We start from the raw sequence: 13,624 nt of genomic DNA, 5'->3' as shown, positions 1-13,624 counted from the left end.
TGCGAGGGGGTGGGGGGAGTCGGGCGGCACCCACCTCCCGGGTGCGCAGCCTGGGTGCTCGGCCCCGGCGCCCGGAGCGCTAGCGGCTTAGGTGCGCGCGGGCGATAGCAGCGCTCTGGCGGGTCCGCCGCGGTCGGAGCGGGGTCGGGCTCCCAAGCGCCGGCAGAGGGGTGCGGCGGGGGGCGGCGCTGCAGTGCCCGCAGCGGCGGGCTGGGGGAGCTGTGCCCGCCTGTCCCCCGGGCTCGGCCGCGGACCGGGCAGCCGGGGCGCCGCTTCCTCGCCCGGCCAAGCCAGGCGACGCGCAGCCAGGCGTGCCTAGAGCGGGCTCCGGCCCCAAGGACTCCCGGGCACCCGGCCGGGGAGGCCCCGGGAGAAGCCAGTCCCGCGGGCCAGGGCGTCCACGGGCGCCGCCGCTCCGGCCCGCCCCCGGGGGTGGGGGGGGCGGGTGTCCCGGGCCGCTGGGCCCGCCCAGGTAACCCCATCCTCGGCCCGCCCCCGGCCCGCCCCCCCGGCCGCCCGCCTCCGTCGCCGCCGCCGCCGCCGCCGCATCCCGGCTCTGGGGCGGCGCTGACAGTCTGGTCCGCGCCGGGCAGCGGGCGCAGCAGCGGGCAGGGCTGCCGGCAGGCACGGAGGCAGAGCCCCGCCGCGCGCGCCCCGGCCCGCGCCCGGCGCCGCGCCCCAGCCCGCCTGCGGGGCGCCCACCTGCCGCCCGGACGGGAGGTCCCCCCACACCCGCCCCCGCGGCCGCAGCGGCTGCCCCGGGCCGGGCGCCCGCGGCAGCACCATGAGTCCCCGCTGGTGCCTGCGTTCACTGCGCCTCCTGGTCTTCGCCGTCTTCTCGGCCGCCGCGAGCAACTGGCTGTAAGTCCGGACCCGGCGGGGCCGGGCGGGGGCCGGGGCGGGGCGGGCCCCGGGGGCCGCGGCCGGTGCCAGGCGGCGCGGGGGGCAGCGGGCGCGGGGGCGCCCGGCAGGTGTCTCGGCCGCGGGACGCAAGGCTCGACCGCCCTGTGCGCCGCCGTCGCCGCCGCCACTGCCCCGGCCTCCCTCTGAACACCCCTCTGCCCGCGTCCGGTTCCCAGCTCAGGGGCGGCAGGGGTGACGGCAAGCGCCCGCACCCCGAGGCGGCCTGGGGAGCCCGGGCGCGCAAGGGGCGCGAGCGCGGGACGGCGGCAGGGGCGGGGTGCCGGGTGCGGGGCTCAGCCCGGGCTGGACTGACAGGTCGCCGAGGAAGCGCATGACGGGCGAGGACCCTGGCTGCTAATAGCAGGTTAATCCCCCCGAAGTCCAGGAGTGAGCTCCCCGCGCCGAGCTGCCCGCGCCGCGCTGCCGGCTGGGCCGGAGGCGTGCAGGGACCTGTCCTGCTTGAGGGCCCGAGAGCCGGGATAGAAGCAGGGAAGAGACCGGCCGGCCTCCGGCAGCTGGCGCGGGCCGGCCTTGGTTCTCCCTGGGGCAGGAAGAAACTCCGTCCAGAGCTTAAAGAAGGCAGCAGCCCCCGGCTCCCTAAGTCTCACCTAAGAAGGGGGGGCAGTGACCGCCGGTGACCTGTCTATTTCTCCCTGATTGGGCCTGGCTCCTGGGACTCCCTGGGAAGGGGCTGAAGGTTCGCTGGAGGCAGTGGGGATTCTAAAGGGATGAGCTTCCATGAGTGGGTGAACAAGGAAGCAAGAGGGCCCTGGACCCCTTCTTCATCCCCCTTGGTGATGGTTTTCACCCCTGCCCCAGGCTTCACCCTGGTCCCCACTGCTTCTGCCCAGAACTCTGCCCCCATCGGTGGCCGTGGGCAGTCAGCGGGGAGCCAAGCTCCAATATTGATCTGAAAAGCATGAGGTGGGAAGGGGGATAGCCAGCAGTGTAGCTGGGGTTTCCATGGAGACAGCGGGAGAGGAAAAAATTCTCTCTGCATCAAGACCAAAGAACAAATATCTCCCATGAAATTGCCCCCAGTGTCCAATGGCTGTTGCTATGAGGTCATTGCGGCCACTGGGGCCCTGCAGGCTGGAAGGAGTGCGTTCGCTGGGGTCAGAGCCACCCAGGGCTTGGGGGACGGAGGTGATGTGGAATTCTCCCAGCTGTTCTGAGAGGGAGAGTGAGCGACTCCAAGGCAGCCCGAAGTGGCTGCGGAGCTTTTGTTTTTCTTGGAGACTTAATTTGATTAACACTTCAGGGGCAGTGGCAAAGTGTATAGAAACCAGGGTACCACCACCTCCTCCTGCTACCCCTCGGCAGACCAACCCCGCCCCCGAGTGGGGTCTGGGGGTCACAGAGCCAAGGCGGGGGGCTGATCGGGACTTGGGGAAGTTCACGGTCCCTGGAAAGCATGAGTTCAGAGCCGGGGTCTCCAAAGCCAGCAGGAGCAAGAACTGGGTATGACTGGCCCAGGGCTGAGGGCTACAAAAAGGCAGAGGAAGAAGCGACAATTCCAGGGTCTGACCCAGGCCTTCCGGGAAGAGCGAGACATCCTCAGTGGAGTTCTTCAAGAGCATCTAGTGTTGGGGCCCATTTTACAGATGAGGAAACTGAGGCCCCAGGAGGGGAAGCTACTTGCTCATCTCAGAGCAGAGAACTGATCCCAGATGCTCTGACTTCCAGGCAGTGACATACCTCCTGCCCTGAAGCCGTCCCCAACTTAAGCCAGCGTGGCCCAGGTAGTGTCACTACCCACCTTCAGCCACATCCAAGCCCCAAATCCCAAGCAGGGAGGCCGCCCCAGCTTCGGGTCATGCAAATCGTGGGGAATTCCAGCAGCTCAGTTCTCCTGCTGCCCTGTGGGGCATGGGGTGAAGAGGGGCGTCCTAGAAGGAGGAGAGAGGTTGGCAAACCTGTTCTTTGCAGTCGCAGTGGTTCAGGTTGCCATGCAGCAGGTCTCCGGATGACCCAGCTCGCTCCTGCTCCACCCCAGGCTTCAAGCCAAGGGTCTCTCTGCTCAGCCCAAGGCAGGAGAAACAAGGGGCTTCCCAGGACCCCCCCCAACCCAGAAAGGCTGTGATGGAGAAGAGATCTCTGGGCATATTCCAAGACTGTGTCCATCCCCAGGCAAGGGCCTGGGCCAGCTCTGGAGGAAATAGATGTCACAGCTGGGCCTCCAAGGAGCTTGGAGGAAGACAAGGTAAAAGCAGACCACAGATGGATGAGACCGTGAATATGCGGTAGCTATCAGAGGAAAGAGATGAGTGTGAGCTGGAGTGGCCACAGAGGGAACATGGCCTGAAGGTTGTAGAATCCTGACAGTAATAATTATAATAGATCCTCCTGTGGTGTCTACATCCTGACAACATCTGAATCCCATTTTACAGATGAGAAAATTGAGGATCACGGAGGTAACTGCCCCGAGTCACCTGGCTGGTAAATGGCAGAGGCGTCTAATCCAAAAGCTGCCTGTAGAAGGAAAAGTTTCTGGGAGGCAGATGTCCATCCAGGCACGATGGCTGGCACTGTGTCTTTTCCAGCCATGCCGGAGGTCTGGCCCCCAGAGGATGGCTGGCAGCACTCTCAGAGGGGCAAGGCCGGGGTGTCCACTCCCCTTCCAGTACCTGGAATCAGGCTTCCGGCCAGGGCCGGCTGGCTGTCCGGTTGCAAGAGCTGATGCTGTCCTTTGTCTCTGTAGGGCGGGTGGCCTGGCGGAGAGGCCAGGTGTCCCGCTGCGTGCAGCTGTTGGGCAGGATGGAGCTTGGAGCTGGGAGGGCTCTGTAGCCTGAGGCCTGGGCAAGCCCAGAGAAGCTAGAAGCTGTTGATTAGACTTGTGTCTGGCACCAGGAGTAAGTTGACAGCTTGTGGCAGCTCCCACCACTGAGGGAGGGAGAGAGGGAGGGATGGATGAGACAGTCCATCAGCGGAAGGCCTGGATCTTCCACAGACCTGGGCTTGTAAATGTCTCCGAGTGTTTCCCCTGGCACTGGGGCCATGCTGGAAGTCAGGAGACTTGGTCCCCAGAGCTGGGTGGCCTGGGATGGCCTCTTTTTCCCTCTGGGCCGCAATCCTAAGCAGATTGTTCTGAACCCCAGATGAAGTACTGGAAGAGTTAGATAGATAAACTAAGATAGGATAGATACACTAAGGTTTCATCATGGTGGATTTCCTGAAGAAAGGCAGTGATATGCTGAGCTGGGGCCCCCTTGGAGGCCCAGTAGGCACGGCCAGGGGGCCTGTGCTACATTCACAGGTCGTCCAGCAGAGTGGCGAGGCCAGATGGCACACAGTTCCATCCCAGGTCTGCCCCTGACCAGAGGGGTGACCTTGGACAAAGTACTTACCCTCTCTGAGCCTCGGGTTCTTCATCTGTAAAATGGGACCCACATGTGAGGGTGCTGAGGCTACCGAGAGCCTGTGCACACCACATGCTGAGCACAGAGCCAGTGATGGAAAAGGCAGCCATGGACGATGCTGCTGGAAACGGTGGCAGCCGTCACTGCGCTGTACTCCCGGTTACAGAGATGACGGACAGAAAGGGTCTTGGGAAACTGCCGTCCACATCCTGCAACCTTGATCACACAGGGAGGATCCCCGACTGCTCCCTCCCTGGTTTTCAGCCAGGGCCCCTTTGAGAGCCTCACCGAGCCAGGAAGGCCAGCCCAACTCCTGGGCAAATCCTGCCGGCCAGAGGGGATGCTACTAGGAGCACCCTTCGCGCCCCTGGGGAAGGCCTATCGCTCCACGCTGGATCCGACTCCCCACAGGTGTGCAGCCCCATCGCTGGGCCGAGTTCCCATAGGCCTGCTGACCCAGCAGGGCGCGGGGTGCGGTGCCACTCCCCGGCCCACGAGCGGAGTGATGCCTGGCACTCTGGGGACAGGTCACCAGGCCAGGTGAGGCCAGAGCCAGCCAAGACGTGCACTGCCGGCCCCGCAGCTAAAGGCATGGTCTGTCGACCCCAGGAACTGTCCCTCTAGTCTCTGGCTAAAACCTGCTCCCTTCTAAAGAGCAAAGCCCACCCCCTTGGATCACCTCCTGTGGCTCTGGGGGTTGAATTACAGTCACTGACACACTCATAGCGCTTTACCGTTTACACTGGGATTTCTCACCATTGGTACTTGGGGTCTGTGGTGTGCATTGTTGAATGTTTAGCAGCATCCCTGGCCTCTCTACCCACCAGACACCTATAGTACCCTGCCCCCCGCCCTCCGCCAGCCAGGGAACCACCAGAAATGTCCCCAGACCTTGTCAAATGTCCCTAGAGGGCAGAATCACCCTCGTTGAGAATCAATGACTTACGAAGCATTTTCACACCCACTTCCTTATATGAACCCCCTTCCCCTTCAGAGGAGGGAATCCATATTCAACCCTCAATATTCAATTGAATATTCAATCCATATTCAAAGACCCAGAGGTGCAGTGACTTCCCCAAGGGACATCCCACATGCCAGAAGCAGTCCTTGACTTGCTCTCAGATGTCCAGATCTCGTGGTGTTCCATCCTCTCCTTAGAGAACTGTTTCCTATCATATATGGTTGTTGTTCAGTCTTTCAATCGTGTCCCACTCTGTGCAACCCCCATGGACCGTATGTAGCCCCCCAGGCTCCTCTGTCTGTGGAATTCTCCAGGCAAGGATATAGGAGGGGGCTGCCATTTCCAAATAACGTGGCTCCTTCTGCAAGGTTAGAAGCCTCCAGGGGCTGAGGCTTTGGCACAGACGCCTGCCGGCAGCCTCAGTGCCTGGCACACGCCTGGCCTGTAGCAGCTTCTCAGTCAACGTTTCATGAACAAAGGGAGGACAGGCCTGTTCACTCCTGAGGACTGTAAGTTGCTGTCATATCAGGCCCCATCTGATGTGGGCCCTCCCACTTGGAGTGGGAGGGAGGCTCTGCCCTACTGCCCCTAGCCGCAGGTGATGCTCAGATGTGCCAAAGTGGGTATCACCCAGCAGATGCGCAGCTCTGGCCCGCAGCTCTGGGCCAGGGCATCCGCTCAGAGCCAGGCTGAGAGCACTTTCTCCCCTCACCCTCCTCTCAGGGCCCCGGGATCAGGCTCTGCCTGAGGGGTTTGCTCAAGCAGCAATCACGACCCAGCTGTCTGCCGTGGCTTGACTTTCTTCCCTCAACCCTGGATTAGCAATTGAGCAACTCAGCATCTGACAAGACAGTGCTCCCCAAACCTGTTGAAACTCGCCCAGCTCGGGCCCTGTGGGTGCCTTGGGAGAGCTGAGCATTTGCACCAAGCCTCATCCTCTCGTCCCCCGCTCTGGGAAGAAGGGCTTGACCTGAGCCAACCAGGCGTGGAGTTGGCCTGGCAGCCGCCGATGAGGGAGGGAGCGGGGGGGTGACAGTTGCCCACCCCATCGCCCCCACTCCAAACAAGCCTGCAAGAGCCGCTCGGCGGACTCAGCTGGGAGGCGGAGCTGTGACCCCATGGTTGCTGTCCAGATTTCCACAGGAGTTGCCAGGTTTTATCTCTGAGTCCTGAGCTGCATCTTCTGTGATCCAGCCAAAGCCGGGAGAAGGCTCGCTCCCTGCCGTGACCCCCAGCTCCCCCTTTCCCCCTCCCAAACCCCTCTCCACCTCCCCCGTCTCCTGGCAAACTCGAAACCGAACTCTTCTTAGTTCCCTGGCCAAGTCAGAACCCCCGCAGCGGAGGGGACCTGGTCTGAGAAAAGAGGCGAAGGGCAGTGGGGTGGGGGGAGTAAAAAGAGGGAGGGAACACCCCCGACAGCTCTCGGCTCACAAGGGAACTTGGAGAGGCCCCTTAGGAGCAGCATGAATCCGCCAATGAGACCAGAGGGGCCTCTTTGCTGCTGTGACCCCGAAGGGTCCTCTTGGACCGTTTCTCACTGTGTTCACACACAAATCACTGCAGAACTGGATCTCAGGAACTCCTCTCCAAGGACTGGAGACCTCAGAGCACCCCCTTGAGTCAGGGATGCCCGGCTGTTCTGGCACCCTGGGGCCGAGAGGACGGAATCTCAGCCATCAGCATCAGAGGTTCTTGCAAGTGCTCAAATCAGCCTCCTCCCAGGACACCGAGCCTCCAAGCAGGAGGGCGAGTGCCTGGCGAGCCCTGTTTGATGGCGGCACGCACTTCCTTGTCCAGACCTCTTCTCCATCAGGCGCCGTGCTAGGCACCTGGGGGTCCCAGGGCACAGCAGTGGTAGAGCTGGAACCCCACTCGAGGTCTCTGACTGCCTTCCAGACCTTTCCCTGCGACAGGTGAAAGCAGGCTTGCAGCCCATCCCCCTTGCCCGTCATCCCTGCTGCAGGTGATGAGCGACAAGGGAGGAGCCCAGGTTTTCCTGCCAGCCCTGTTGGGGTGTGAGTGTGGGCTTAGCCGCCGGCTCCCCCAGGCCTGGGCCTTGAGCAAGGGTGCACCAAGGCAGAGGAACTCGCTAGAAACCTAAAGACACAGGGCATGAGTCTGACTCCAGGGAGCCCCCCACACTGTTCCCGGACAGCTCATGAGGCTTCCCCATCCCTCCTAACACCCCTCTCCCAGGGCTCCCTCAGCCCAGCTAGGGGAGGACCATGCAGCAACTTGATGGCTCCAAGGCAGGCAAGGTACTCCAGGGAGGAGGGTCGAATGCGTCTGTGCAAGGGAGACGCTCTCTCCTGGCAAATTCTGGGGCGAGCAAGGTCAGGAGGTGCCTTAAATTCAACGCCCACTGGGCACACAGCCACACCTTCCCCCAGAGAGAAAAGGAAACTTCTTCCCGCCTGGCGCAGCTCGGGAACCAGCCAGGTTCAGGTCTGAGCTGCTATTTGCTGGCCCTGAGTCAGCCACCAGCTCCCCCGGGACCTAATCCTGTGAGATGGGAAATAAGACATGGGGGTGGGGGGGGCCAGGAATGGCAGGTAGGGAAGTGGGGGCAATGTGGAGCTGGGAGTAAGATGTCGAGACGGAGGAAGAGACAGACAATTCCGGGACTGTAACACTGCAACGATAACCCATCTTCTTTCCATCGAGGTAGAGATGAAGAAACAAATGCAAAATACTTCAATGCTGATTCGTCACACATGTTCCGCTAGATCACCCCATTCTGCGTGCATGCTATGACTCCTTGCTCAATAGATGTTTCTTGAACACATTTTAAATAAAAAGAGAGACAGAAGATCAGGGTGCTGAGGCTTCTGAGGATGGGGAGTAAGGGGAGTCAGGGGTCAGGAGACAGGGGTGGGGGGTGCGGACAACACCCTAGGGGACAGGAGCGGGGCCTTGGGCTGCAGGGAGGCTGTCACTCCACTGGCAACTGAGGAAGAGTGCTTGGAGCAAAGAGAACTTGACGTGGGCGTTGAGAGCTGCATGGAGCTGGGCTCCGTCTGGGAGAAGAGCGGCATGGAGGCAGCACCCACCACCCCACGGCCCCTGCGAGCATCTCCAGGGCCAACCCCTCCTCGCCGGCTACCCCTGCAGGGCTTTCAGGCCAACAGGAGCAACTCCTTCCACTGCCTGAGAAGCTGCAGAGGTCACAGACCCAGATACTGTCCAGGCGGCCACGTAACCTCGAAGGCATCATCCTCTCCAGCAGCCCTCGCTCCTGAAAGACGCCTTCACTGTCGGGCAGGGAAGATACGGGGTCTCTAGAAAGACCTATCAATGGAAGGATAAGACTACCTTCCTCAGACCAGTGCCCACTGATGCCAAACCACCAAGTCCTCTGTGCCCTGGGTCATCACTGGAGTCTGATGAGCCAGCCCAGGTTTAGAAGCCAGGAGGACCTGTTTTCAAGTCTTGACCGTCCCTGAATGACTGCACAGCCTTGAAACACACACCTCTCTGAACCTCAGTTTCCTCATCTGTAAAACGGAGGGGATGATACCCACCTGGAGAATCCTGCGTGAATTTATGACTCTATATCCATGTAAGGTGGCTTATCCGGTGGCTCAGTGGTGAAGAACCCACCTGCAATGCAGGAGCTGCAGGCTTGATCCCTGCATCAGGAAGATCCCTTGGAGGAGGGCATGGCCACCCTCTGCAGTGTTCTTGCCTGGAGAACCTCATGGACAGAGGAGCCTGGCGGGCTACTGTCCACGGGGTCACAAAGAGTCAACACGACTGAAGTGACTTAGCATGCATGCCTCCATGTAAAGATACAGCGGAGCACGTGACTGTTGTTTGAGGAGCAAAGTGACAAGGGACATAAGGTCCCTCTTCCCATCATCTAGTCCCAAGAATGGTTCCCAGGTTCCCTGGGCACACCAGTATCCGTGCCATCCTCACGCCGGAGTCCCCAGCTCTGAATCTCCTAACAGCACCATCCCCCGATTCCTCAGACCCCCCATTCCTTAAAGACCCATCTGATGGGCCAGAACCACTGGCAACACACCCTCTCTCTCTCTCTGAAGACTGGAGATCCCATCAACCATCAACGGTTGGGATCGAGGCTGAAGTGACCCACTGTCCCTGAAGGGCATGTGTCCTGCCCTCTGGGATGCTCAGCTGAAAAGAAGGGCTGGGAACCCAGGTGGTAGGGAGCTGATGGAGCCAAGCCAAAGAAGACAAACGAGCCGAACCACTCTGGGGTCCCCCGAAAGAGGCTGCAGCTCAACGGACTAAGGAGAGGCTTTGAGAGGGCAGGGATGCTGATGCTGCTGATGAGCATACTAATGATAAGGAATAACGATAATGTAATCGTGTTGCCGACAGGAGAGGCGTGCCTGCTGTGTGACTGTTTAACCCACCTCAGCCTCCAGAGACCCGAACTCTTCTTCTCCCCAACCTAGAGGGGAAGACACGGAGGCTCTTGCCGCCAGTGACACGGAGACGGGATGCCGACCCAGTCCGTCCATCTCTCTTGGGCAGTGCCTCGCGCCGCCTGCCACGGGCAGGGATGAGAGTCTCAGAACAGGAACGCTATGGAGACGGAGACTGCGGGGACAGAAGCCCCCCAAGGCCTGGAAACAGCTGGGGATGTCGATGGCTCCTGGGGAACCAGGGACTCCCCACCTGCCAGGAACGCCCGGGGGCCCAGACGGCTCACAGACCCTCTCCCTCACCCGGCTGCATCTCCCGGGCGGGCAGCTCTCCGATCGGCAGGCACTCGGTTCCTTCCGGCTCCTCCTCCCAGTCTCTTGGCCTCCTTCCTTCCTGGTGTCGCCCGGCAGGCACGACTGCTCCTCGGGAGGCTCTAAATGCGGCCTGGGCAACAGGGAGGCCCGAGGGAGGAGGGGGCAGAGAGAGGCCCGGGCCGGCCTCCCAGCCCCCACCTGCCCGCCTCGGGGCCGGGACCCACAGCACTGATCCGCCCGGCCTCCCAAACGCTCCAGCAATTTCCCGTCCCCTGTCCTCCTGACGCGCAGAGCCAGAGCCAGGGCAGGAGGTGGAGAGGTGCGGATTTTCCTCTAGGAATTTGTATATATATATATATATATATATATATATTTTTTTTTTTTTTTTTTTTAAAAAGCCAGCAAACCTGGAAAAGCTTGGGACAAGCCCAGCTAATTTTAGTTTCTAATGAAAACAGCAGGTGGCTGAGAGGATCTGATCTCCCTGGCAGGGCCAAGGGCCCTCCGGCCTCGCAGGCGGCAGGCACGGGCCGCGGGGAGGGCCTCCTGGGAGGAGCCTGCTGGACTCCAAGCCCCCACGGGAGGAGACGGGGCACGCGCTGGCTGGCAGCAGGGCGGCCCAGGGTGGGGGGGTGGGCGGGGGTAACCTGATCGATGGCACGGCTGTGGCTGGAGTCCTGGGTGGCCCTGGGCAGCAAGTGGTAAATGGCTAAGCCCGTGCTCAGCAGCGGCCGGAAGAAGCCTAAATGGGGGCGATGCAACCCCAACGAGGGAAGAGGTAAGGGTGGCCGAGGCCCTCCACCGGCTGGCCCCACGCTCCGCGTCTCCCTCAGGAATGGCCAGTGCACTTGATATCTGAGCCGGGCCCAGCCCCAGGTCAGCGAGCGGCACGCGTGTCTCTGGGGGAAAGGTTGAGCCACCTGAGGGTGTGGGGAGGGCATTCCTGAGGCCCCTGGGACCAGCTGGGCCTTGCCCTCTGGGCACTCTAAGTCCTCCGCAGGCCAAACGGCCAAGGAGCCCCCAGGTTCTTCCGTCACCCCCGCCCTCCCCTCTCCTGTGCGCTTTGCAGGAGGGGAGCTGCGGGGACCTCGTGAGCAAGGGTCCCCCATCTATGCTGCAAGCACTCACTGAACACCTTCTACGGTCACAGCCTGTGCTGGACGTCGGGGAGGCCGCAGGCTGGACACACACAGAGCGGGCCGTGACGCCCTGCAGCTGTCAAGCGAGGCAGATCCACAGCCGGGGTGCAGGCGGGAAAAGGGCCCCGTGTGAGCTGGGTCTGCGTCCCAGCTTTGCTGCTCACTGGCTGTGTGACTCTGGGGCGCCACGCCCCCTCTCTGGGCCTCCGTTTGCCCATCTGTAAAATGAAGCCAGGCATCCTAACCGAAGAAGCAGCGCGGGCCACAGCCCATGAGGCTTGGGGTCCCGGGCCCCGCCCCTTCTCCAGTCCCAGTTCCATTCCCAGTTCTGACGTCCAACCCTTTACAGGCAAGAGCGTGGGATCTGTGAGAACCGGAGGTGGGTTAGGACTCTGCTTCTGAACCATGGGAGGGGTCAGCTGAGGGGCCAGACGAAAGCAGGGGCTGAGGGTGGTGGGCATTGGTGCCAGCCTTGGGGGGCAGGGACACTCCCCAGCGGAAGAGCTTTCTCAGCTTCTTCCTGGAAGCCGTCCCGGTGACTCACGGCCGTGGCAGGCCGGCAGCTCACCCCTAAATCCCTTCCACTGTTATTTCAGCCTGTGTCCCTCGTTGAGTTCGGAGCGGCAGCAGGGGCAGGCGGAGGGCAGGTGGGGGGCAGGGGGCTCCCTGGTCCATGTCCCCTGTCTTCAGTGGCAGGGGCTCCATCTATCAGCCTGCATGGGATGGGGCCTGAGACCTCTGCAGCTTAAACCCCTCCATCCCGCAGGCTCTGACCTTTCGTCTGCAGTAGCACCTTTAGGAGACAGGCTCCAACGGGGCGGGGACTGGTCCAAGGTCGCACCACAGGCAGCTGGCTCGGCCAGGCCTCCCCAGCTTTTGCTCGCCTTGCCCGGAGAACCCCCGCCGTGGACACAGAAGCCAAGCTTCCACACCACCTGCCCTTCCCCCAGCCCCTCGGCCAGACACGAGAGGAGGGCAGAGCGGAGGTGGGGGCCGGCCAGCTCTGTGCCCCCATGTCACCGCCCCCCACCACCTTCTCCTAGAAGCCAGCCCTGGCATCTGAGCAGGAAAGGATCCCACTTGTAGGCCCAACTCCTAGTCCCCCATCACCCCGTGGCCTCCCAACGTGGACCTGGCCCATGGCCAGAAGCCAGGCTCTTGGCGCCCCCTGCAGGCCAAGAGCGCCAAGTGATGCCAGCTCCACAGCTGGGCCGGGGAGACAGGGCCCCCTCCCCTCGCAGAGGCACCCTCCCGCGGACCCTCAGCCATCTTTCCTCGCCCCCGTCTCCCTTCTGAGATTCTCAGGCGTCTTGCCCAGGCCTCATAGGGACGCTACCAAGCCTCTGTGCATTCTCCAGGCAGGACCCGGTAGGAAAGACTAGGAGCCTCCGGCGAGGCAGGGAATGGGGGGAGAGTGAGGGAGGGGGGGACTGCCTCCCGCGGAGACCACCCACCTCCCACCTCCCGAGCTACCAGGGAAGGGCGAGAGCCTCAGCGTCGCGGGACACCCAGAAATCAGCTGAGAGCAAGATGCAGCAGCCGCATCTCACCAGGTTAACTTCTCCCAGCGGCCTGGGGATGGAAATTGTTACCTCCACTTCCAGGATCAGGAAAGCCAGGTGCAGGGAGGCCCAGCAAGCAGGGGGCTGGTGCAGCCGTGAGGAGGAGAGAGGGCGCCAGAATCAGGTTCCCGGGGACTGGGAAGGGAACACACCCAGTGGTCATGCACGAGCTTCCCCTAAAGCCCCCTCCAAGTGGGTGCAAGCCTGGCTTCACAGCTGCTGCAGAGAATGCGTTAAAAAACCCATACACCCATCAAGCCCCGCCTGGAGTGGGGCCCAGACCCCTGTGCTTTCGGCAAACCCCGCAAATGTTTTGCTGCACAGATTTGAGAACCATCACTCTGATCCAGCCCCCATGCCCGACAAAAAGAATCCAGCTGCTGATGGTACCCTGCCGGTGGGGAGAGCTTGGCAACCCACAGGTGACCCACCGTCTATCCACACCTTGGCCCGCATCCTTAGGTCCAACGAACCCAGCTCCCAGCAGCCTCTGCCCACTGGTGACATTCCAGTCCTTGAGCCACTTTAAAGAATATTGGCTCTACCAAAGGCTTTGAAGTCGGGCAAAACCAGGGTCAAGTCCTGACTCTGCCTCTTACTTGCCACGTGACATTGCACACAGGGCAAAATATTTCTCTGTGCCTCCGTCTTTAACCCCTATACAATGGGAGTTCATTGGCTTGCTGAGGATTAAATGCAATCATGTAAGTAAAGTGTTAGGCTTTACTGATTAAGGGCCATTGATGCTGTTGTTCAGTCACTAAGTCGTGTCTGACTCTTTGCAACCCCAGCACGCTAGGCTTCCCTGTCCTTCACTACCTCCGGGAGTTTGCTCAAACTCATGTCCATTGAGTCGGTGACGCCATCCAACCATCTCATCCTTTATTGTCCCCTTCTCCTCTTGCATTCAATCTTTCCCAGCATCAGGGTCTTTTCCAGTGAGTCCACTCTTTGCATCAGGTGGCCAAAGTATTGGAGCTTTGGCTTCAGCATC

General features: G+C 61.4%; 1 protein-coding gene across 1 annotated transcript in view; it reads left to right on the top strand.

The window, feature by feature from the left end:
- Positions 1–746: 746 nt before the first annotated feature.
- Positions 747–13,624, top strand: part of WNT4 (Wnt family member 4) — a 28,443-nt gene continuing 15,565 nt past the window's right edge. The window contains exon 1 of the mRNA XM_065927508.1: positions 747–861. Coding sequence (XP_065783580.1) covers positions 785–861 — 77 coding nt within the window. The 5' untranslated portion in view covers positions 747–784. The remainder of the gene's footprint in view (positions 862–13,624) is intronic.

Source organism: Muntiacus reevesi, chromosome 3 (genome assembly GCF_963930625.1).
Source record: "Muntiacus reevesi chromosome 3, mMunRee1.1, whole genome shotgun sequence".
Taxonomy (NCBI): Eukaryota; Metazoa; Chordata; class Mammalia; order Artiodactyla; family Cervidae; genus Muntiacus; species Muntiacus reevesi.
Note: the sequence above shows the minus strand (reverse complement) of the source record. Positions and strands in the feature narration are given on the sequence as shown.